The following is a 27,040-nucleotide window of genomic DNA, read 5'->3' on the forward strand; positions in this document are numbered from 1 at the left end:
CCCCAGACAGCTTCACTAGTGAATTCTATCTAACAATAAAGAAAACAACAGCACCAAACTGACATACATTCTTTTTTTTTGGGGGGGGGGAGGGAAAGAACACTTCTATATGTATGTGTGTGTGTGTGTGTGTGTGTGTGTGTGTGTATAAATTATAGGCCACTATCACTCATGAATACAGATGCATTTGAATCCAACAATGTATAAAAAGAATAATACATCATTAAGTAGGGTTTAACCCAAGAATGCAAAACTGGTTTAATTTAGCCAAATCAATCAATAAAATTCACTACATTAACAGTATAAAGGAGAAACATCCTGTGTTCATTTCAATAGATGCAGAAAAGGTATTCAACAAAATTCACCACCCAGTCAGGATCAAATCTCTCAGCAAAACTAAAATAGAAGAGAACTTCCTCTACCAGATACAGGTCACCTACAAAAAAACCCTCACAGCTTTACCATGCTTAATGGTAAAATACTGAATGTTTTCCACATTGCCTGAGAACAAGAGAAAACTGCCTAACGTCACCACTTGTATTCAAGCATTATGCTAGAGATCCTAGCCAATACAGTAATAAGATAATAAAAAGCATAAAAATTGGGAAGAAAGAAGTAAACTGTTTATGCAGATGATATGATTCTGTGCGTAGCACATTCTAAGGAATCTATAAAACAACTTGCTAGAACAAGTGAATTTATTAGCAAGGTAGCAGAATACAAGGTTTATACTAGAGGCAAAAGGTTATAGTAGAGGCAAAAAAATTGGACAATAAGATTTCGAAATACTTTACAAGAGTGTTCAAAAACCATGAAACACTTAGGAATAAGTTCAACAAAAGACAAGACCTCTACCCTAAAAAGTACAAAACACTACTGACAGAAATTAAAAATCTAAATGGAAAGATATACCATGTTCAAGGAAGGGAAGACTTAATACTGTTAAGATGTCAGAACTCCCTAAACTGATCAACAGATCCAATGCAACTGCAATCATAATCCCAGCAGAATGTTTTGTGAAAATAAAACAATAAATTTATATAGAATTGCAAAGGATCTATATGCAAGCAATCCTGAAAAAGGACAAAGTTGAAGGGACTACATTACCTAACTTCACGTCTTACTATAAAAAGCAACAGTAATGAAGATGGTATGGTACTGGCATAATGATCCATAAATAGATCAGTGAAGCAAAATAGAAAGTACAGAAATAGACCCTCACTTAACACAGTCATCCAATTTCCAACAAAGATGCCAACACAATCCGTGGGAGGAAAATATCTTTCAGCAAGTGGTACTGAAAAAACTGGATATCCATATGAAGAAAAAATGAATTTTGACTGTCTTTCTCACACCATACACAAAAACTAATTTGAGATGTATCATAGACGTAAAATTAAAAGCTATTAAAGGTAAAGCTTTTAGGGGAAACACAGGAGACTATAACTTATAAAGGACTCTAACATTTCCTTGAGGTTGGCAAAGATTTCTTAGTTGACAGAAGGTAAAATCATAAAAGAAAAACTTGATACATTAGACGTCATCAAAATTTAAAACTTCCGCTTATCAAAAAACTCTGTTAAGAAAATAATAGGCAAGCCACAGGCTGAGTCACATATTCACAAAACGTATATCCAACAAAAGATCTGTAGCCAGGATATATTAAAAAAAAGCTCCTACAACTCAATGATAAGAAGACATACAGCCCACTCAGGGAGCGGCAAAAGATCTAAAAAGAGACTGCAAAACTGAAGATATATAAATGGTCAATAAGTGCACGAAAAAGTACACAAAATCATTAATCAACAGGGAAATGCAAATTAACACCACAAGAAAATACCAATATCCTATCAGAATGGCTACAATTAAAGAGACTGACAACATCAAATATGGATTTAGATATATGGAGCAACCACAACTTTGCATGCACTGTTCTAGAAATGTCACAAATACAACCACTTTGGGAAAAAAATTATGGCAATTCATTATAAAACTGAATACACAGCAATATAAACCCTAAATATTTACTAAAAATAAATGAAAACGTATGGTCACAAAATGTACGAAAAGGTTCCCAGAAATTTAATTATAATAACCCCAAACTGAAAACTGCCCAGGCAAATGGATAAATACATTGTGGTATTTTCAGGTACTGGATTATTGTTCTGCAATCAAAAGAAATTAACTACTAATATATACAACAGTATACATAAATCATGTACATGGACACTCTGAGGAAAGAAAAAGGAAAAGCAGAGTAAAAAGAAGATCAATTTAGGCCAAATCTGAGATGATCAAGATTTTAGAAGTAGACTTTAAAGCACCTATTGTAACTGTGCCAAATGTCATAAAATAACACTTGCAGTGAATAAAAATCAAACTTTTTTCTAGAATAATTAGGGAATATTTTAAGCATTTATGTGCCAAACCCTATGGCCAAGCATTTAACATGGATAATCTTATTTCTTATCAATCCAACCTTATCTTACAAACGAAGAAACTACAGCAGGAAGAAGTTGAACAGGCTGTCCAAAGTCCAAAATGTAACTCAGAAGAATAAATTTTAGGGCTCCGCAACTCACGCCAAAGTCAAACAGAAGGGACAGAATCACCAAATAAGGTTTCACCTGATTGTAAAAGTATGTGTGTTGGGGCGTCGTGCTAAGGGAGAACACCTCAAGAACACACCAAACAGAACGTAAACGGAGCGTGCGCTCCCTTGTGATAAGCTCTGACACAGCTGCAGTGCAGGCTCACAGTCTTACCTTAGGGAACTGTTTTACAGGAATCAACACTTTCTGTCCCAGCTTCATGTTCTTATTAATCACCACATCAATGTACTTTTCTTCGTCCTTGCCTTCTCCTTTGTGAAACTTTTCTATTTCTGTGGAAGAAAAACAGACAACTGTGAAGTGTCTGACTTAGAACTCCAGAGGCTGGGGGTTCTCCTTAGCTCTATGGTGGCAAGAAACCCAATACAGAATATGGACTTCAGATGGCTACAGTTTTTTCAAGTAATGACATATGTCCCCCATTGTATGGATGATTCTCCACCAGTACAGCGGGAAAACGCACATACCAGGGCACTACAACGTGAAATCTCAATCGCCCAAGCTAATGGAAGGGAACAAACACAAACATAAAAATAGATTCTTTGGGGCCTTTTGGAATCCTAGGAAAAGGCCGATCAAATGGCAAAGAACAGCCAGAAACTATTCTCAGCTCACCGTTACCAAGCACCGACATCCCTATTTATCAAACCCCGCCTGGCTCTCCAAGGCGTTTCCCATCAAGAACGGGTTCTCCAAGATGCCATTAAAAGCCCTGGACAACCTTCTGTCAGTCGACCTCCCCAACCAAATCCTCCCTCCTCACAAGTGACAAGCCCAATTACAAGCTCATGGCTTTGTTAATGCTCTTTTCTCTTCTTGTGATGTTATTCTGATGATTTCAATTTCACACATCTCCTTCGAGATTCAACCACATTAAATACTACTTTTTATGTGTTACGGTCCCTTTCCTCGACTGGGCAGCAGCAGCAGCAGTGGGAAAATCAGTCCCTCCCACCACGATACCCACAAAGCACTTCATGCACAATTCTACTACCATTTCTAGCTTAGCTCTGCAGCTTCCGACCAAAGCTTCTAAAAATAAAGATAATTACTGAGTCTCCAAATGAGCTGATCATTTTGTTTCCTTTCTTGTATTATCCTAAGTTTTGATCCTGTAAAACTGATCATTCTATATAGAATCTGCATGGGAACAATATACACTGAAACAGAAGGATGTGAAATGTAAACGTTTACATAGATAATTCTTGTTATTGTTGCTGGAAAAAATTCTTCCAGGGTACTTTTAATGTTGACATTTTTCTATAAAAATAAAATACACATACGGTGAAAAGTTAAAACACTATCATAGAATATAAAAGTAAAAGAAAGTTTCTCCTATACCCATACTCCAGAGGTAATAATAAAGAATGTTATATACTCTTTCAGAAATTTTCCATGAATAAATCAGCACACGGGCATGCACATATACAATGTGTTTGAAAATTGTAGAACTAACGGTGGATATGAGCTAAATTAGCTTTGTTTTCCTCAGTAAAAAACAATAAGTCACATGTCACCTGCTCCACTGACTTCAGCTTTAATCAGTAGAAGAAAATTAATTCCACATTTTATTTTTATTTATCCATTTATGCTATAATTGGGAGTACCTTTAGCGAGTTAGAAGACTTAACAAAATTAGGTACACTGAAACTTACCAGAAAAAAGGATTTTTAATGTTATGTATACATTTGTCAAAATATTTAACTACCTATCTTCTTTTTAAATAACAAAGCATTTTTATAATTTTGAGAACTTAGATGCATAATTTAATATTTAATTCCCTAATCGGCACTCAAAACGTTATTCCTTGCATCAGTGACGTTTAACATTTGAAGTAACATGGAAAGTCATAAAGGTAAGATTAAAAAATTAGAAAAAATTATATATTTTACCATATATTAAAGTTTGAGATATGTCTATGATTTTAAAGAGGAAAGTAAAATTTAAAAGAAAAAATATATAAAATACCTCACTTCCTCTCCAGTCAACTTTGCAAATCTTATATTGCTAAAATACCTAGTTGTTACATTAAGTAAGCTTTGAAATATGTTGAAATATAATATTTCACTGTTTAAGGTTTATTTAAGAAAAAAGTTTAAAGCCCGATGTCATGTTAAATCATGTAGGTTTGCATGTACTGGACCTAACATACCACATAGCAATGGAAAGAGTCCCATTCCTGTCACTGGCATCAAACAGATCTGGTTTTCAGCACAGCTCAGGCCCCTGTGACCTCCTGTGGTAACATTCAAAACTGCTCAAAACTTCTGTTTTTTTAGGCGTTGTTCAATCAACAATTTTGCATTTTCTGCTTGACTGGAGATTATAAGTAGGTTGATGTTTTTATGAAGTCCAATAAAGTAATATGCAAAGTAACAGAAGTGTACAAGATGATTTAATGAAATCTTGAAACTGTCCCTAACTGGGAGTTTCATATTCTAAAACTCAGGCTACTACCCCTCCAGTCTTCCTTAGGGAAGGGAAAGCACTGGACACCTACCAAGGTGGATTTAACCTTTTAGTAAATTGGAGCATATGAAGGTCAACCATAGAAAATCCAGCCAGATGTTCAAGGTGGAACACATAGGGGATTTGACTTTCACTAATCCCTAGATTACATTTGTTACATATATTTTAATGTACCAATGCCATCTCCCAGTGCAGAAATAATAAGCAAATGTGTGATTAGGTTTTAGATGATGGAGGGGATTAAAATGCTATGCTTTCAAACCATGGACACCAAATTTCTGTCAACCTGGAAATCTAGTGTCAGTTATGTCTTTTTTGGCTTTTGTTTTTCCATTCCTTTTTGTTTTTTGTCTTGGTCCCGTACGGAGCCTCCCTAAGCAATGGCCACTTACATTTTAGCCTACCAAATATACTAAAATCCACTAATCCTCTAAAACACAGCAAAATAATCTTTGAATTTAACTAAGTTAAATTTCCAATATAAGAAAAACTAGTGAATTTTCATTAAAACTGCTTAAGGGCTTCCCTGGTGGCACAGTGGTTGAGAGTTCGCCTGCTGATGCAGGGGACGTGGGTTCGTGCCCCGGTCTGGGAAGATCTCGCTGGGCCCGTGAGCCATGGCCGCTGAGCCTGCGCGTCTGGAGCCTGTGCTCCGCAATGGGAGAGGCCACGACAGTGAGAGGCCCGCGTACCGCAAAAAAAAACAAAAAAAAAACTGCTTAAATTCTCTCACAGAATCAAGCACATCTAAATTGACATTTTCCTTTGTCCCAGCAACTCCATTTCTACAAATTTACCCTACAAATATACTTGGATAGATTATAAAATATTACATACAAAGTTATCCATTTAAAGCACTGTCTTTAATAGCAAAACACTGGAAATCATCTAAATGTCTATAATTAAGAACCTGGTTACGAAGCTAGGGCACAGCCATACAACGAAATTACATACAGCTACTTTACAACGTCAGGAAACTCTTTATGTTCTGGTAGGAAAAGGTCTCCACCAAATAACTGTTTAGTACACATGCACACATACACAGTGTAAAACAGTGTAAGAATATATGTTCATATTCATTTGTATATGCACAGAAAATAGCTCACTTCTATTAAGAAACGAGTAACAGTGATTAACTGTCAAGGGGGAAATGCAGTGGATAAGAAACAGGAATGGGTCTTTCGCGGTATCTCTCTTTTACATTGTTTTAAAATTTTGAATTATGTGAATATTTTACCCTTAAATTTTAAATCTTTAAACACTTTGGCAGAATTTTTTTTTTAATATTGGAACAGAATAAAATAAGAATGTATACAGAGATTGCCATGCTTATATTTTGCGTCTTGGCTGAAAATCCAGAGCTTGACTCTCTCTTGATCGTTCATTTAAGCTCTTCATTAAAATATTCTTTCACTGAAACTGTGATGAGGAATTTACCTGGACTGCCTATCCCACTTGAAGCAACAGATGTGTTTCTGGAAACTACACGCACAATATTTTATCTTGAGAATCCAATAATACTTCCAATGCAATGGGGTTCACATAGTGAGGGAGAGAGGAACAGGTATCTATCCAAAAAACACTGACTGAGGTCTGATACATTGGAGAAACTGTACTGGGTGCTGGGAAGAAAATACACAGAATCTGTGGCATGTAAACAGACGAATTTAATATAACGTACACAGTGTTGCAGAAAAGGGACTAACAGCTTTGGAACTTGGAAAATTATTCCAAAAGCTAGCAAATGCGTGCTAAGTTCTTAAAGGATGAGGAACAGAGTTTGCCAGGCAAAGAGCCGATGAGTTCTTCAGTGAAGTAAAGTAACCCTGGGTAACACCAGTTCACATTCCCTCAACTGACCAGTCAGACTGTACAGTTGATACATGGAGTTTTACTCCCCCCGCCCTTTTCTCCTTTAACAGTACAAAATAGAATAAATCACACAAGTAATCGTGATGAGCTCCTGCCACTGCAGAGCCAGTCAGTGAACAAGCTGAGACATGGACTCCATTTCCTCACCCCACATCCTGGGTTCCTGCAGAAAGAACCAGGGTGAGAAGAGGGGGTAGTTCTCTGCGGCCAACACAGAGGAGAAATGAGGACAAAAGCATGAAAAGGCAGGCCAGGTTCTTAAGGTCAACACTGATATACTAAGGGTCCAGTAACAACAGGGAGATACTGAGAGCTGTCAGCTAAGGAGTGAGGTGATGGGCACCAGCCTCAAGGAAAGGGGGGCCTGAGCAGAAATGGAATGGATGGAGTGTGGAGAGAGAGCGCAGTTAACAGCACAGCTGGATGATAAGACAATCTGTCCCATGAACAGCGCATGAGGGATGGAACTAGAGGGCTTTACTTCTATTTGGACAGAAAGCCATCAGAGAGGCAAACCCTTCGTATTCAGAGGAGGCATCAAGCCCACAGGACACCCGGGCTGGAGCAAACACACAGGCGTGCCTGCACACCTCTCCCCTCCCTTGCCCTCTACCCCTAACCTAATGCCCAGCTCTTCACGGCTTCTAAAGCACCAGCTCACCGAGGTTCAGGCTTCTGCACTTGTTCCCCAAGACTGGAACACTTCTGGGGACTTTTCCTGGAATAACAGCCTTCTCTTTGGTGCCTCTGCCTAGATTCCACTTCCTAGAAAGACTGTCTTTGAATTCCCAGACTAGTTACCCAAAACAACGCAGCATTCCAGCACGATACTCACCACAGGTGTTAACTTCCTACTAAATGTCTGTCTTCTCCAACAGACTGCCTGTCCCCTCCCCACACTTAACTCCTTTCGTGGTCCTAACAAAGCTGGGAGGCAGGAAGGGGCAAGGAAAGGGAACGAGAGACTGCATGGAGAGGGCAGCCTGGCAGGGGTTGCAACTTCCCCAGAGGAAGCAGCCAGCCTGTGCTAACCTAACAGGGGGGAAGCCAAAGAGAACACACACTGGGATCTCACTTCCTCCTGCAGACCTGCTGCTGGTGGCTCCACGGGGGAGGGGCAACCCAAGCAGAAGCCAGAGGGTGACAGTGTCTGCTGATGCAGCCCTCAGGCAGCCACATCAGCCCCGGGCACAGAGCGTAGGAGGGTGAAAGAGGAACTGGTGAGGCAAAAAACAGCAATCCAGCCCCACATCTTCGGTAACTGAAGGAAGCTTTAAACAGTGTCTGATGCCTCCGATACATACAAAAGTTTCCTTTTGGGCTTACAGCACATATAATGTTACACAGCAAAATACTGAAAAGTAACGAAAATCATTTTAGAGATCACTTATCACGACAGTACTAAGTAAATAATAACTATCATGACTTTGTTGACAACGATTCACCAGGTTAAGGGCTGCATGTTTGACTTAAGGTCTCTCTTTATTCTAATGAACTTATGATCTATCACCTTCATTTTACAGAATAAGACCCTGAGGATTCAAATGGGTTCGAAGCCTGCCAAAGGTTGGACAGTTCGTCAGTACCAAGGCAGGATTCACGCTAAGATTCAGCTAACGTTAAAGCCTGTTTCATTAGCTGTTTAAAAGCTATGTAATAAAAATTCACGAAAGGTTCAGATAAGTATAAATAATACAAATCAGCCTGCACAATTAACTACTAGGGCAGACAGTAATATGGTCAAAAGCCGCCCCCCGCCCTTTCCCAAGGACCTTAACTATGTGTGAACTTACTAAAGGACAGGGGTTCGCCTGGATCTATAATGAAACAAGAAGCCCACATAAGCAGAATGATAATACCTACATGCTCCACATTCAGACAGCTATTTCAAAATAATACAAGGGCCTAGTTGGAGGATTTAAAATGATCTTAAAATGTATATAGTGTTCACAGCCATTGTAAATTCTGTTTGACAGATTACTAAAATGTTATTATGCCTTCTGGTCAGAAAAGATATTCCTTAACCTCCAACACGACAAATGTTTTCACAACGGAATTATTTTATTTAAGCAATCCAAACCTAACAGAACGCCTATTAGATTCAAACCAGAGCTGAGGACACTAAAACCTGCCCAGGCTAGACTGAATCATACAGCTCATGATCTCGCAAATAATCTTCCATAAACAGAAATAAACAGCACAGCAGAATAGAGATGCGTATCACTATCTGGTAAGAATGAGCTCATCATAAACACACAAAAATATACCATCCCGGGAGCAAAAAACAGTCAATACTTTAAATATTAAAATGCTTGGAAGTAAACCTCTTTTTATGAAGACAAGACAGTGCTAATAGTTGTATGCAAAGTCTCCTTAAATACATACACAAGGCATAAGATTAAAACATACACACAAGGAAATGACAGTCAAATTCCTCCAGGGAGGAAAAGGAAGATTGATAAGGACGGAGGGAAAGAGGAGGGAATTACAGCTGACCCCAGAACAAGGAGGGGTCGAGGGCGCTGATCCTCCCCAGAGCCCAAACTCCGTATGTAACTTATAGTTGGCCCTCCGTATCCACAGTTCCTCTGTATCCACGGTTCCGCACCTGCGGAGAAAACCATTATTTTCTATTTTTTAAAAATCTGCGTAAAAGCGGACCTGCACAGTCCAAACCCATGTTGTTCAATAGTCAACTGTAATTCTACCCATCATGGATAATTAACAAGGATATAACAATAATACTGGCAGCTGGAATTTATTTACTGACTGTTGTTCAGGTATTTAATCCTTGTAACCATGCAGCAGAGTAGATGTAATCTTCATTTTACAGAAAGGAAACAGCTGCTTACAGAATCCAGTGATTTAGCTAAGGTCCCAGAGCAGGCCCGGATCTAGGATTCCAACCCCAGTGTATCTGATTCCTAAAGCCATGCTCCCCTCGAGTTTCTTAGTATCACTCTAGTAAAGGGATCTTGATTTTGAGTGAGAAAAAATTCTTTGGATTATTACTTAGTTTGGGGGGAAACTAACCAAGTTATTACAAGTATCAAAAGAAATGATGTTTATCAAAGTGCTTTGAAAACTATAACACATAATGCAAATACAGGTTGTTCTTGTTTACTCAATACAAAGCCTAAATCGTGATGACTGATTTACACGTATCTCACTGTAGAACGGATTTCAAGAAGAATTTGTGAAAGCAATATGATTCTACAAATTCAAATCAAGGTTAACTAAAAAATTCTGAGCACTGCTCAGAATTATTATAACAAATTTTATCAAATTATTTTTAAGAGAAAAAACATGCTTCCAGTGTACTGGCCCCTTTTCATCCCCTTAAATATATGCAGTCATTCACCAAACAAAAGGCATCACGGCAGAAAAAAAATACAAAGATAAGACATGTTGATCATTCAATGCCCCAGTGAAATGTAAATTTATCATCTAAACAAGGGGAAAGACTCAAAGACCTTCAGAAATGAGGAGGTCACTGGATTTTGGTACTAAAGTCTAACAATTTTCAAAATAAACTTCTGATTGCAAATGGTTTTTTTTGTTTGTTTTTTTTTTAAGAGAGTTTGAGCCTTATTAGTAATGGCAATGGGAAAGCTTAAGGATTTTTTTTTTAATTAATTAATTTTTTTGTTGTGCTGGGTCTTCGTTTCTGTGCGAGGGCTTTCTCTAGTTGCGGCAAGCGGGGGCCACTCTTCATCGCGGTGCGCGGGCCTCTCCCTATCGCGGCCTCTCTTGTTGCGGAGCACAGGCTCCGGACGCGCAGGCTCAGTAGTTGTGGCTCACGGGCCCAGTTGCTCCGCGGCATGTGGGATCCTCCCAGACCAGGGCTCAAACCCGTGTCCCCTGCATTAGCAGGTGCATTAGCAGCAGCCACTGCACCACCAGGGAAGCCTGCAAAGGGTTTTTATAATTTTAAAACCATAAACACCAAGGAATGTAAATCAGAGGTGAGATGTTGCTTAAAATTGGTAGAAGGAATCTAACAAGTTGAACAATTACAGTATTCTAGACACTACCCTGGTTGCACACACGAAGGCCACAGAACTTCTCAGAGCGCTGCGACAGGAATAACCACTCCCTTTTCTCCTGCACACCTAGTAAGTGGCAGAACTAAAGTTTGACTGCAGGATTGTCTGACTCTCAAAAGGTTTGCTTCTCCCTCAAAATACTCACAACTGGCTTCTGTGAAATAAAATTCATATTTTATGGCAAGAAAAGAAAACTTGAAACATAAAAAGGTTTCTCTGCCCTTTGGCCTCCTCTCTCCCCTCTACTGTGCATTGTGGAACTGCATTAGGCATCAACCAAACCTCCCCCCCGGCAGAAATACCTGCTCAACCACGAGGAGCAACATTCTAGAATCCACAGGACAACTCCTTAAAAGATACCCTTCCTTCTGAATCTTGTAAGGGGTCACGCTGACCCGTGACCCACTACCTGCTTTGTAAGCTTAGATCTGGATTGTGTAAACTGTCAATAATACATCATTTAGAATACAGCCCTCTGTCTCAAACACGTATATAACTGCGCTTTGGTTTATATACGTGACCTCTGGAGCCTGAACCGGCAGAACAGTTCCCAGAACTTTCTGAGAGGTTGTTCCTGGGTTATAACCCTCAATTTGGCTCAAATAAAATTTCAGATTGACTGATTAATTTCTGTCGACACTTCAAAACAAAACAAAACCTTCTGAGCCAACAGGTAACATAACAGATTAAATTCCACCTCCAATATATGAACAGAATGTTATAGGAATAGTCAGTCAACTGCATTCACTGAATACCCGCTGTTTACTGAGAAACATAACAGGAGCAACAGAGGAAGACGAAAACATAATAAAAGTACAACAGCGCAAACTAATTTCCAGGATGCTTCTAGGCACAACAAAAGATCAGGGTTCAGGGTCCCCCAGTTTTACCAGTCCTAATGGTTAACACTGGCAAATTTCTCTCTTGACTCACTTTCATCTGGTAGTAAGGAAAGTTCTGAAATAAGTATTTATTGAAACTGGTTGCAAAGAAATGTCTCAGCTTCTACTTTCACCCAAAAAAGGCAGAAAGATGAACCTAGACAACAGAGAAAGAAGAGGCTAGGAGTTCTTGCCAACACAAACTGACCAATTCCAAAAGATTCAGGATTACTCTTTTTTTATTTTTTTTTTATTTATTTTTGGCTGCCTTGTGTCTTCGTTGCTGAGCACGGGTTTTCTCTAGTTGCGGCGAGCAGGGGCTACTCTTCATTGCGGTGCGTGGGCCTCTCACTGCGGTGGCTTCTCTTGTTGCGGAGCACGGGATCTAGGCCCGTGGGCTTCAGCAGTTGTGGCCCGCGGGCTCTAGAGCACAGCCGCAGGGTCAGTAGTTGTGGCGAACGGGCTTGGTTGCTCCGCGGCATGTGGGATCTTCCCGGGCCAGGGCTCGAACCCATGTCCCCTGCGTTGGCAGGCGGATTCTTAACTACTGCGCCACCAGGGAAGCCCAGGATAATTCTTAATGTATCCCAATGCATTTGTCAAATGAAGATTTGGTAAACCCACAGACTAAATGAAGACAACAAGACATCAGGTTAATTGAAGTCAATAATGACTTAAGTCAGTAACTATTGGGAGGAGGAATGGGATTAACTACTAAAGACAAGAAAAGGAAAATCTACTGTTTAGTTTTACCTGCCTAAGGGTTAAACCACATTTCTCACTTTTAATTGCAAACATCATTAAGTATACTGCAAAAGACCAGCTATCTTAAACAATTATCAGGCTCCAGAGGTCACCAATTAGAGCCCTGCAAGGATTTGAATTAAAAAAAGGTTTTATGATTAGGTGAAGTAATGATCCAAGAAAGAGATTAGTTCTGTTCAGACTGCACTCATTATAAAACCCATTTCCTTTGTGTGAAGAGTCAATGTCTTTCTCATTTATCCCGCAGGCATTATCACACTTTGAGATAGAAATATGACTGTACTAACGATATTCTATAACAGCCATATAATACAAGCATTTTGCTCTCCTTTACTTTCATATCTAATAAGATTACCGATGAATAGTTTCTATTGGTTAGATATACAATAATACAAACTCTATGGGTGTGACAGACTGTTCAAAATAAATTCAAAGTAGGATACGGTCACGCTTTGGCTCTACATTTTTAGGTCAGTTTCAGAATCATAGCCAGTCTCTATTTATGCAGCAAAGAGTTAGAATAATTGGGGGAAAATAATCCCTAAGACATTAAATCATATTTTTTCATATAATGATTACTTACAGGTTCACCTTTATAAAAATAATTCTAAAAATAAATAGCATGATCAAGGATTACAACCAGATCCCCAAGAACACTGACTCTGATGCTGTTTAAAAGGCATATTGACGAAATCATGAGAGATATGCTAGAATAATAAACGTCACTAAAAAAAAATGCAGCTTAATATTAGTACAAAACATACAAGAGGGCCTCCCTGGTGGCGCAGTGCTTGAGAGTCCGCCTGCCGATGCAGGGGACACGGGTTCGTGCCCCGGTCCGGGAGGATCCCACGTGCCGCGGAGCGGCTGGGCCCGTGAGCCATGGCCGCTGAGCCTGCGCGTCCGGAGCCTGTGCTCCGCAACGGGAGAGGCCACAGCGGTGAGAGGCCCGCGTACCGCAGAACAAACAAACAAACAAACAAAACCATACAAGATGCCTAGAATACTATATTTCCCTCACAGCTCAATGCTCTTCTAAGCTACCTAAAAACTGCCGAACAAGCATAAAACACTTTTTAAAAACAAAATACAGTTACAGCAGAAACCTATCTTGTCACTTAGATTTAATCACCGTAGAAAGTTAAAACACTGATAAACAATCAGCTGTACACACTATTTAATGGTCACAGCCTCTGAGGACAGGGTATAGCTCTACGCAGTTACATACAAGTATCGAAAATGAGGACGCCTTCCCACATCAATTTAAAGCCAGGATGTGTTACCCGTACTAGGTCATTCTCCAGTCACATTTCATATTTTCCTTCTCCTTATGAGTCAGATGCTATCTCTCCACGGTGGACATTCCCACTGGGGGTTTTCTTAAAGGGATTTGTCAAGTTATGTATAGATCTTCGCATTCTAGACCGAGCTGTGCATTAAAATCATCTAGGGTCTTACAAGAAAGATAACTACACTGAGGCCAGTAAACAGCATTCTTCTGTTTTCATTTTGTCCTTCAACCATGAAGTATCTGGTTAAGCAATCATGCACTCCAGTGGGTTCCACTTGTCAAATCTACTGACAACTGGGCCACCGATTTTAAGGCTGAAAATACAGATAACTTTTAACTTCACAGAGCTGCACCGCGTGGCCTACCCAGGTAAATGAGACACAATCAAAGGATAAATACAGAGCATTACTTTGACTAAAACTAACAACTAGCATGTTAGGTTAATGTCTGACTGTCCTCTATTCTCTTTTCTTAAACAGAGGTGGGATAATTTATTGATCTATTCTATGAACGAGTAACAAACTAAGATGACAACACAGAGACTAATAACATGGACAGGAATCCAGAGAAGTGTTCCCCTAGACTTTCAAGAATCTACCAATTTTCACAGCAACAATGGTTACTGGCTCACCAAATGGTCCCCACACATAATGAGATATATACTGCATGTAAAGTATCACTATTTCATCGGGGAAGGGGGACGACAGGAGGAGGATGATTAGAGGAAAAAAAGAAGTCTAAAAGGCTCTATAAGGGAGGAAATAATGGGGAAAATTGAAAAGTACTATCTAAAAAAACCAACTGAAATAACTGAAATGCTTATCCTAAAGGATAAATGATTCAGGAGAGACTCATTAACTTATATACAATTATTTCTGCATGTCATACAAAAGAGAGATTAGATTTGGTCGGTAAGAAGGCCAGTGGCATAGAGTTAAAACTAAAAGGCAGAGATAGAGAAAGGAGCTACCGCTCATTTTAGAGATGAAGATTCTAAAAACAGCATTTTCTGAAGAGGGAACTAGCCACCCTGAAGAGATTTTAAGTTCATCTATAGAGGCCTGACCAGCACAGGCTGGACCCACTTGGCAGGAATGTTCTAGAGAGGATTCAAACGCCTGATGGCAAGCTGAACTTAAGGTTCCTCTCGACCCTGAGATTTACACACGTCCCTGTCATCTGTCTCACTGACTAGCTCTTATACAAATAACACTGTGTTATTAGTCATCACATGCGCGGTACCTGGTTCTTCATCATTAATATAACGTGCACTCAAAAATTATTTGTTGAGTGAGAATGAATGATGATATTCTTCACGGAAAGGCCCAGTAAGACTTGATGAACTTTTAAGAACACCCAAGGTTCAAATTAAGCAAAACGGAAGTCATCTATCTTTCATTTCCATAAGCAAACCATCTATGCCAGTTACTAAGCTATCATCTCTCAGCTCCATACACACCATCGGGAAGGCTGGGCAGGGAATCTACCAGCCCCGCTTCTCCGCTGCCGGCGCTTCCCTATAGCTTCCGCACCTGGGGTGCCAGAGGAAGGGGGCAGGGGCACCATCCCTTCCGTTTTGCTCCAGGTTCCTGGCAGCATACGGAACAGGGCTTCCAAATTCTGGCATGACTGATTTCCACATTTCCCCCACATTCTCTGCACCTCCTCAGTAAGCCAGGACCCTCTCCTCAGAGGCCCGAGTCCCAGCCCTCTGAGCTCCCTTTACAAGCTCCTGAGTAACCAGACTCAACGGGCCTTGGTCCCAGCTCCAGAGAACACTTCCTCCTACGTGTCTTCTCTTTGTGTCTCCAGCCCTGATGGTGCTGGCTCACGGCACAGCCTGTGTTACTATTTCTGTTACTTCAGTGTTCCTCATTTGCCTTTTCAGTCATCTAGCACCTCCCTAACCAATCCTTTATATTAAATCTCCTTTGTTAAAATGCCTGCTGTGATTCCTGTTTACCTGACTAGATGCTGACGGACACACCACCTTGGTAAGTTCCTGGAAGTACAGTGGAAAGTCCCTGGACTCCACAGGCTGGACATCTCAGTACTATGTGCCAGGCGCCACGCTGGGCCCCCATCAGCCACAAACCAGGCAGGCAGTGAAGTGGTGAGGAGGACACAGGGGTCGGGGGGCAGCCCCAGCCTGACCACAGGAGAGTCTCTGGCAAGTCACTAGCTTCGCTGAGCTCTCCTTTCTTCGTGTGTAAAAATGGGGGGAAACCCAGGTTTGTGTGACCTATCCCCAACTCTGGGGGGTGGAAGTCACTAATCTAATGGTATCAGCACCTTCTAATTTGATGCTTCTAGTTCATAATTACTTGGAAATAAACATTTCCAGACCAGTGATTCATGAATGGTAAGAAGGCCTTCCTGGGCAGCATCTCTTTCACCTGCTGAGAGCGCTTCCTCGCTTGCTTCCTGGGTCCCAACCGTATCTTGGAGAGCTGAGAACAGGAGGTAACTCAAGTACTGTGGGAGTGGTGTGCCTGTTACTCCCCACTCCCCCTGCAGTACATACCACCATGGCCACCAGTGTGTGGGAAAACGGCACCTACGTAATGACATTAGCATAGACGGTCTCCATTCAGGGTAACGTAATGAATATCCTGGAGGCTGAATTATCTGAGCTACATCTCTGATTTCCCTTGTGAAAAGCACAGGAAGACAATGTAATCTGGGACTAGGCAACTGCAGGTGATGTTTACCTTGAGAAGCAGACCTATCGGCACCCTAATTTGAGACGCATAGAGTAAACTTCCACGAATATATAACCATTCAACACATTATTCAGGGGGAAAGTGTTTATCATCCTCAAAACATTTGCTATTCCAAGAACTAATTAAGTTTACAAACTAATTAAGTCTGGTACTGTGAATACCAGAAGGCAGGAGATGTACAAATCATATTGTTAATTATGCCTCTGACAAAGAAACTGTATTACAGGTATTACATACAAATGCTACAACCAGCCAAGTCCTTTAAATTCCATGATCTCAAGCTTGGGAACAAATGAAGCCAAAACATGAGCATAAAATGAATGTAAAATTATGCTGCTTAGAGGAGAGTTCAAAAATAGCCCAAAGTGAATGCTTAATCGAGTTATTCTCTCACCTGTTTTTGCTCATGGCACTCCCAGAGCAGCCCATTAACCCAAAGCCTGCAGACAAGCACGACTGTCTAGCTCTCTGACACCTGCATTGAGAGTGCATCATTTAATGATAATATGGAAAGAAGAGCTTAATTTAGTGAGACTTGAAGTAACAAAAACATGGGTTCAAATGACAGACCAGCACTTACTTACACTATGACACTGGGAAAAACTAAGCGAGTCAGCGGGCTCTCAGTCCCTTGGACTATCAGTTAGGGATACTGAGACCTACGTCTGGAGTTGCGGGGATTGATGATACCCCTCAAGTGCCCTGCCTCGACGCCACACACAACAAATTCTCGCCTCCTGCACACTCCAGATTTCTGTATATTAATTCAAGCAGAGGCATATATGAAGAGAAGGCTAATACAAATTTAATGAAAATTTAAATATTAATATAATTAAAGCAAAGATCATCAGACGAAATCATAGTCACAGTCATCTAGATCCTCTTGTAGTGAGAAATCTGGTCAGTCGTGGTCGTGCCGCCCCTGGGCAGGGTCTGGGCACCAACGGTCAAATCAGGAGCTCTCTGAACATGAGGTCGGAGGGCCTTAAGTCCTCTGTCCTAACTCACTCCTTGCTTAGGATTCACTTGGGTGAGTTGCTTATCCTCTCTCTGAAACTCAGTTCCATTGCCTGTCAAATGAGGACTCCCTATTACCTCACATAGTTGAGGTGGAAATTGAGACCACCGGAAAGAGCTACGCAAACATCAGTGGGGCCACAGCAAGGGCCCCGAGGCGATTCCTGTGTGGGAGGGAGGGTCCCTCTAAGTGGGATAAGTAAGCAAGCTGCAGGGCCATCGGTCCTTACAGGGAAGCTTTCCAACTGCAGTTAACAGAGGGCTGGCAGGTTAAACCTTCCCTTTGCCCTTCAGGGTTCGGCCGGCTCTCTAAACTCAGGGCTCTGTAGGAAAAGCAGATCTGCTCCCTCTGCAGAGCAGTGAGGGTGGTGTGCTGGGTAAAGGACACTTTCCCTGCTACAGCTCACAGAACCGTGCATTTGCACAAGGTGTGCAGAAAACTGTGCTTCTGGGATGACTCTGACACAGGACACTGGTCTGCCACGTGACTCCCAGGCTAGAAGCACGGCACACAGTCATTCCACATGTGTGCAGGGACCACTCAGACGGGAGTCAGACCCACCTGGACCAGCGCCGTCCTGGGGGAACCTCTGTGAGGGTGGAAATGGCACCCGAGCACCCGAGGTGCAGCTTGCGTGGCTGGAGAACTCAATGTTCACTTTTGTTTCATTGTAATGAGTGAATGAATTAAAATTTAAATGTAAATAGCCCCAAGTGGCTAGAAGCTGCCCCAGCACAGATCTAGAATGCAGCTAAGCACTAGACAGGACGTGAAAAGGCCTGTGACAGCAGAAAAGAGGTGCCACGAAGTTCAGACACTTCTTGGTCATTCAACAACCAGTTCCTGAGTGCAGACAACATGCCAGCCGCGCTCCCTAGCAAACACCTACCATCCGTGGGCGGCAGCTGGACAAGCGCACACGGACTCTGGAGCCAGGCCGCCGGGCTCAGTAAGCGCTGGGCACGCTACTGTGTAACACAATGATACCGACCCTACTCTCAGGAAATACGTACTCTAGGAAAGCCTACACGTGGCTACTCACAGTGTGAAGTTTACTTTTTTTTTTTTTTTGCGGTACGTGGGCCTCTCACTGCTGTGGCCTCTCCCATTGCGAAGCACAGGCTCCGGACGTGGAGGCTCAGTGGCCATGGCTCACGGGCTCAGCCGCTCCGCGGCATGCGGGATTTTCCCGGACTGGGGCACGAACCCGTGTCCCCTGCATCGGCAGGTGGACTCTCAACCACTGCGCCACCAGGGAAGCCCTACATTTTAAGTACAAATGAAGTATTACAAAACTTAAAGGACACAGTAAACACTTCCAGGTCAGCAGATCCAGGGGAACTTCTGGACAGGCGGCCCCTCAGCTGGCCCTGAATGAACGGGCCCGGCTCCGTGCAGGGGAGCCCTACGCAGGGGGGCGCACGAGCCGCCCCGTGCACACAGGGCCGTGGTCATGTCTGCAAAGCCACCGAGCAGCAGAGTGCGACAAACCCACGCGGTGCAAAGGCGGGAGCACCTGGTGATGCGGCTGAGAAGGCGGGGAGAGTGCAGACAGACTCCCAGCGCTCTGCTGGGTGAGCAGCTCTCCTGTCAGGACTGGAGCCTCAGGAGGCACTGACACGGGGCAGGAGCAGGAAGGCCTTCACGGTCCAGAAGCGGCCTCGGATGGCAGCGCCCCACGGCGACTGTGTCGGAACTGGTGCTTTAGCGTCCACAGCTGTTTGTGCTAAGGTTAAGCTACTTTCACAAACAAAGACGTCACATAAAAGCTGCACAGGAATGAAAAAATATGATAAAGAAAACGTGGGTCTTGAGACCCTCTACAGGCCCTTGCAACTACCTACATCAGAAGAGTGAAGCAAATTTTCAAACTTCAATAATTCATGCAAAAAGTGCAAGATGTGCTGGTATGAATTTCAGTGAAAAAACTCACACATTATACGTTAAATCTGAGGCCATGGGCGGAACACCGAAAAAAGTGAGAACTACTACACAATAGCACCCGCAATGCCTTCTTGTAAATACAAGGTCATTTTACTCTGAGACTAAAAAATAAGATATTAAAGAAAATTCCGTTATATAACGTCTCTGCGAGAACAACCAAAAAATCCCTACACTACAACTTTTCTACAAGACAGGAAGAAAAGGAGTGATAAGCGTCATGTTTGGTAAACATGATAAGCTATAACTAACTGGTAAAACAGATATAAATCGTACTGAATGATGGGTAAAAATGTGTGACTTCATTTTTCTTTTCCTCTAATCTACTTCTAGCTTAAATCTGTTGAATTCATGCCTATTTCCTTCAAACGCATTCAGATCTCCTAAACATTCTCTGATACCTTTTAAGTTTCTTGCTCAATTGCTACACCTGATTCTTCCAGAGATGATTCTTACAAGTCATAGAAATAACATGTTAAAAGAAAAAAACTTTGCGTGAAACAAGAACCAACAATGCCAAGAATCATGACTGATATTATACATGGGCTTTCAAAAGTCTGAATGCCAAGGAATCACACCTTTACGTAGCCCTTTGTTCATGTTTCTGAGGCTAAGTCTCACCTGCCTTAGCTGCAGTGATCTTTTACGATCAATGATATAGTAATAAAAGAGATATAGTATCATTAAGTATGAGAATATGATTTTCTATTAAAAAATCCTGAAAGTCATTGTAGCCATTAAATAATAGTCTTAATTCTGTCATAGAACTAACAAGGTAAACTTTAAGTGTAACAATTCTTTTTCATTTAACTTTTTGGCAGCATAAAGGGGATAAGAACTCTAGCATGAGCTCTATTTACAATAGCCAGGACATGGAAGCCACCTAAGTGTCCACTGACAGATGAATGGATAAAGAAGAGGTGGCACATATATACAATGGAATATTACTCAGCCGTAAAAAGAAACAAAACTGAGTTATTTGTAGTGAGGTGGATGGACCAAGAGACTGTCATACGGAGTGAAGTAAGTCAGAAAGAGAAAAACAAATACCGTATGCTAACACATATATATGGAATCTAAAAAAAAAAAAAAAAAAAAAAAGGTTCTGAAGAACCTAGGAGCAGGACAGGAATAAAGACGCAGACGTAGAGAATGGACTTGAGGACACGAGGAGGGGGAAGGGTAAGCTGGGACGAAGTGAGAGAGTGGCATGGACTTATATATACTACGAAATGTAAAACAGATAGCTAGTGGGAAGCAGCCGCATAGCCCAGGGAGATCAGCTTGGTGCTTTGTGACCACCTAGAGGGGTGAGATAGGGTTAGGGTGGGAGGGAGACACAAGAGGGAGGAGATATGGGGATATACGTATATGTACAGCTGATTCACTTTGTTATATAGCAGAAACTAACACACCATTGTAAAGAAATTATACTCCAATAAAGATGTTTAAAAAAAGAAAAAGAAAAAGAACTCTAGCATGGGAGGAGAACAAGATAAAAGGAAACTATTTAAAACATATTTTTTCCTTGCCACCTAATATAAAAAGTCTCTTTGATCAAATAAAATCCAGAGTAAATCTCCTCCCGCCAGGCAAGGTTAAAAACTCAGGAAGAGAAAGTAAGTAAGATAAATGAGTTTAAGGCACTCTGATGTGTCTCTGGAGTAAAAATTAATACTTTTTAAAAACTAAGATGGGTAGACACTATGCCATAACAAAAAGATGACCTGCTGGCCATATCCTGTATCTAAAATTTTGTATCTTCAGAAACGGGAAATTATAATGAAAGACAAAGTTAGAGATAAGAACTGCAATTTCCTTTTTGTGTAGATAAACACATACGCAAATAGCCAAGAATTCAAGAATTTTAATAGCAAGAAAGTGGATCAGTAGAAAAATCAACTTAACAATAAGCGTTAAGTGGACTTGAATTATATCTCCAACACAGAAAGCTGCGCGACTGTGGTCAAATTACTTAATCTCTGACAGTCTATCTTTTAATTGGGAAAATGTAGATAATAAGGTCTAATATGCACACTGTGGTACGCAACTAAAACAGAAAACAAATGTAAACAATGCCCGACAGGCAGTAGATACTTAATGTTACCTATTTATATTGCTACTGTATTTCATTTAGGCACATCTAAGGTGATACCCCTCCCCCCCCCAAAAAGACACTGTAAATATCGACCCTTCCCAAACACAAAGCTCTTTGCCATCTTCCAACTCTTTCTTCCAGCACAGTCAGGTGCCCGCCTGCTAGACTAGGCACCAAAACTGACCTGTGGGTTGTAGGGTAAGAGAAATAGGAAAAGCAAGTCAATTCTAAGAGTAAAGCATAACGAACAGAACCACTCTGAAACAGAACTACCCCAAGTTTATGATAATGAGGATTCTTTCAAATACCCTGGCCCGTCCAGCACAGAGGGAAACAGGTGCGCCGGAGCCCCCGCTGTGACGGCACTCCCAGTAGCGTGTCTTCTCCCAGCTCCAGACCCTGCACCTGGGGACAGGTTAATAATGTCTTTCTTACCTCTTCCAGACCCTCTACACCTCAGAGTAAGTGCTCAATGTATTTTAGACGACTAAATGAAGAAATGATTAATACATGTGTACTTATATTCAAAACAAACAACAGCGGAAGAAAACAAGTATAATCGTTACCTACTCCCTCAAAACCATTTCCATTCACCTATGTATGGAATGCCTGTTGCATGCCAGGGGCTCTGCTGGCTGCGGAGTTCTTCCTGAAACAAGACAGAGATTCGGTGATCCTGAAACTTAAGGCAGAGCAGGGAAGGCAGGCATCAGGGAGACAATTACAGCAAAGGCAATGAGTGTTCTGGCTGGGAGTCCACAGGCTGTGAAAGACAAGCCCAAAAGCTCAATCGAGACCGCTGCAGGGTCAGCGATGGACAGGCAAGTTAAGACTTGCTGAGAGGTTTTCAGCACAAGAATTACATGCTCAGGTCTGGATGTTAGGAGATCACTCTGGCCGCGCGAGAGAGGAGGGTCTGCCAGGGAGGACAACTCCGTAGGGCGGATGAACCACTTAGGAGATGGCGGCTGAGACATTTCTTAATGACCAAAAGCTCTCTTTATCATCCCCCCAAAACTCCCAAAGAAAGTGTGTTTTATGTACTATGGCTTCAATGCCGCAGAGCAATACAATATGGATAGAACACAACCAGGTTTTTTTCATCTTTGAGTTTGTGAATGTCTTGAAGCCCATTCATTCCCTTCATAGAGACATGAAATCTCCTTAAATGAACACATTAGCCTAAGAATCAAACCACAAACCACAGCGCAGCATAAAGAAAAGGTACACAGTTTCACGGTGCCATGGTGATTCAGTGGATTTACCATCACATGTAAATCATCTGACAATGACCTGATTACTAACAGAATAATAATATATTTTTGAGGAGTTGGATAGGATAGTACAAAATGAATGGCCAATTTCTACCCTCATGACCTCAGGTAAGTTAGTTATTCACTTGGTTACAACTTTACTCACTTTTAAAAACAGAAAATACTACCTACTTTTCATGATGATTGAAAAAAATAAGTTCAGTGTATAAAGGAATACCTACTATTTGGGGGAAAAAACAACTACTAAGCACAGTATCTGACACACAGCAGATGGTAATGACTGCTGCTTTCACATGCGTTTCCATTAAAACACCATCAGTATCTTCCGATGGGTCGCTTCATCTGTATAGACTTGGCCTAATAAACTTACCGGACGTGTGCCTTTCATTCCCTCTCCCAGCCCAAGAAAGGAGCTTTCACATATGCTGCTTCCTATTAGTAACAGACCACAAGACGCTTATGCTGAAGGTAATAAGGTTGAATTCATGCAGAAAGCAAACATTTACAAACCTTGGAAGCCTCCAAAACAGCCATTAAAATGTAGCAACAAAGACAAGGAAAAGGCATGCAGAAGGGTTGCTGCTAAGGTCTTGAGAAATACTGTCCTCTCAGAAATACCCTCATAAATCTACCATTAGGACATATGGAACACTTCCGCCACATCCACTGGTGACAGCACAACCGATTTTCTGAAGCCCCCAAAGGGCACTCAGAGCTAAGTATGGGAGTGAAGGAGGAAACCCCTAACTGGACCGTGCCGTGTGCTCTAGAGAGCAGCGTGTCCTGTAAAATGCTGAAACCTTGTTTGTGCTCATCCCAGTTCAAATAACGCAGATGACTGCGGTATCTCTGCTACTCCCCCCATGGAGAGATGGGGGGCTAATTCGTTCCTCTTCAATCTGGGCTCACTTCAGTGACTGAGTCAACCAAAGGAATGCAGCAGAAGTGGCATCCCGGGACCTCCCAGTCTAGTCATAAGGAGCGCTGCAGGTCCTGCCCGGCCTCCTGAAGCGCTCACACTCCCTCTGGCAACCCCGTCCAGAGCTCTAAGAAGCCCAAGCCACGCATGGCGAGGCTGTAAGTAGGCTAGATGGCCGAGACAACTCGGGCTAAGCTCTCAGCTGAGGTCCCAGCCACCAACAGCTGGCGTCGCCTGCCAGCTGCGGGAGGGAAGCACCTGGACGTCCAGCCTTCAGATGACCGCAGCCCAGCCACTCTACCTGCCACGACATGAGACGCTCCACGGGAGAGCTGTTCAGCCAAATCCCGCCACTCACACAACTGTGCGAGTCTACAACACGCTGTTCTAAACCACTTTAAGTTTGGGGTGGCTTATGACACGGCCTGAGATAACACATGTATCTATCAGGGTGTGCAGGTGTGAAGTTGGGGACTACTCCCCCAGCAGCCCCTGGCTGCAGTATGAACTAGCCTCCGCCAAGTTCAACATGGCAGACATTTACTTTTTTTTTTTAACCCTGGTACTTGTTTTAAAAAATGTTTCTGAAGAGTTTCCTTCAATTCCTTGATCTATCTTCTTGAGGAGCTTTTTTTCTTTTTCGGCTTGACCTTTCCATTTCCCTGCAGTTTTCCTCCAATTCCTGCTAATAGAGATCAGTGGTTAAACGCGCCCCTCAGCTGGAGGTTGCCAGCTCTGTCCCCAACCTGGCCCTTAGCTTCTCTGCAGAGTCTACTTTTATTTCCCTAGGAAGGAACACAATTCTCCATAGCACATATTTACATTTCAAAAGGAATATTTACTTGCTTAAACTATACATTCTAAAATATTAAAAATACCACACATCTGCACTTAAATCACAAGTAACTACTTCTATATCACAGTGACTCATTCCCCAAATTCTCTAATCACCTCCCTAGAGGCAAAAATAGGCTTTTCGCACACGGCCCTTCTCCCCATCACTCACATGTTCAGTTGCCCATTCATCCTGCTACAGTGACTGCCCAGGTGCCAGGGCTGTGCTCCAGCCGGGGAAACAGCCCCTCACCTTAAGGAATTCAACCCTGGTAAAACAAACAAGACTTGTAAAGGCAAAGTCACGTTATAATATAAGGGAAATACGGAATCACAAAGGACCCACCAACACCAGAAAGAAAAGGGAGTGTAACTGCTGTTTATCAGCCCAAATTCAGCAAGGAGACAATACCGCCTTTCTGACTGATATCATGTACTAATCCTAAAGAGCTGGTATCAGTGAAATTACAAACATATAACTATAGAGAAAAAAAATCAATAAAACCAAAAGCTAGTTCTTTGAAAAGCTCAATAAAATCGATAAGCCCCTAGCCAAACTGACCGAGAAAAAGAGTGAAGACATAACTACTAACATCAGGAATAAGAGTGACATCACCACAGATCCTACAATTATTACCCAACAGTTTTATATTAATAAATTTGATATTTCAGATGAAATGGACAATTTCCTTAAAAGACACAAACTACCAAAGATCACTCAAGAAGAAAAAGACAACACGAATAAGCCTCTATCTATTAAAGAAACTGAATTCACAGCTTACAAACCTTTCTCAAAGAAAACTCCAGGCCCAAATGGCTTCACTGGTGAATTCGACCAAACGCATAAGGCATAAATAACACCACCAAGTCTAAAAGAACTCTTCCAGAATAGAGTGAGGAGGTGAACACTTCCAAAATCATTTCATTAGCCTAATATAAAAATGAGACAAAGATTTTAGAAGAAAAGAAAACTATATCTCAATATCCCTCCTGAACAAGGATGAAATAGTCCTTAACAAAATATTAACAAATTGAATTTAGCAGTATCTAAACAAGAGTAGACAAGATCACCAAGTATGGATCGTCCCAAGAAGGTAAGCTGGCTTATTTAACATTTGAAAGTAATTCAGTGTTATTCACTACATTAACAGACTACAAAAGAAAAACCTCGTGATCGATCATCTGAAAAATGTTGAAAAGGCATTTAAAAATATTAAACCTTCATTATGATAAAAACTCTCAGCAAATAAGAAAATGAAACTTTCTCAATCTGATAAAGAACATCTATGAAAAATCTAGAGATAACATCACAATTAATGGTGGAAGACTGTATCATTTCCCCCCCATAACCAGGAACATCTACTCACTGACATGGATGGACAGAGCCAGCACAATAAGAGAAGAAAATTAAAATAATTCAGATTGGAAAATGGAAAGTACCTTTATTTAAAGAAAGAATAATCTAGAAAATCCCAAGGAATCTACAACAAAGCCACCAGAAGTAACAAGTGAATTTAGCAAAATTGCTGGATATAAGTACTACACAACAATCAACTATATTTCTAAGAGCACATGCGTTAAAAAAAAAAAAAAAAGAAACTTCGAAAATAACACTTCATTAGCATCAAAAAATATGAAATACTGAGGGATAAGGTGAACAAAATATGAGTAAAACCTATACATTAAAAACTACAAAACATTGCTGGTAGAAATTTTTAAAGATCTGAATAAATTAAGACAGAATCATGTCCATGGATCAGAAGACTCAATATTGTTAAGATGTCAATTCTCCCAATACTGATTTATAAATTTAATGTAATTCCCTGTCAAAGACCAGTAAACTTTCTTGTAGAAATTGACAAAAGCTGATTTTAAAGTGTATATGCATGTTCAAAGCACCTTGCATGTATAAGGTCCTTATAAGTATAGGGAAGAAAATTCTGAAAAAGAACAAGTTGAAGGACTCATTTGATTTCGGCGACTTAGTATGAAGCTCCAGTAAGTAATACAGTTGTGGTGTTGGCCCAAGGAAAGACATACAGAACAAAAGAACAGCGTCCTACATATACACTAGGTAAGCCATACATATGGTTAATTGATTTTTGAAAAAGATTCAAAGACAATTCAGTAGAGAAAGGATAGTCATTTCAACAAGTTGTGCTAGAACAATTAGATATACACATGCAAACAAATTAATCTCGAGCTCTACCATATACAAGAAATAACCTGAAATGGAACACAGACCTGAATATTCCCTTTTTGCTTCCTGTTTTCTTTGATGCTTAACTCTTTCTCCA

General features: G+C 41.3%; 1 protein-coding gene across 9 annotated transcripts in view; it reads right to left on the minus strand.

Annotated features, from left to right (window-relative positions):
- Positions 1-27,040, minus strand: part of KHDRBS3 (KH RNA binding domain containing, signal transduction associated 3) — a 186,438-nt gene that overhangs the window by 130,402 nt on the left and 28,996 nt on the right. For all 9 annotated transcript variants that reach the window (XR_016388274.1, XR_002642250.3, XR_016388275.1 and 6 more), the window contains exon 2: positions 2,766-2,884. Coding sequence is in view for 6 of the 9 variants with exons in the window: in XM_089898682.1 (XP_089754808.1) it covers positions 2,766-2,884 (119 nt within the window). In the remaining 3 variants the exon portion in view is untranslated. The remainder of the gene's footprint in view (positions 1-2,765; positions 2,885-27,040) is intronic.

This window comes from Delphinapterus leucas, chromosome 17 (genome assembly GCF_059928025.1).
Source record: "Delphinapterus leucas isolate spDelLeu-1000000601 "Yukka" chromosome 17, BTC_Dleu_Yukka2, whole genome shotgun sequence".
Classification (NCBI taxonomy): domain Eukaryota; kingdom Metazoa; phylum Chordata; class Mammalia; order Artiodactyla; family Monodontidae; genus Delphinapterus; species Delphinapterus leucas.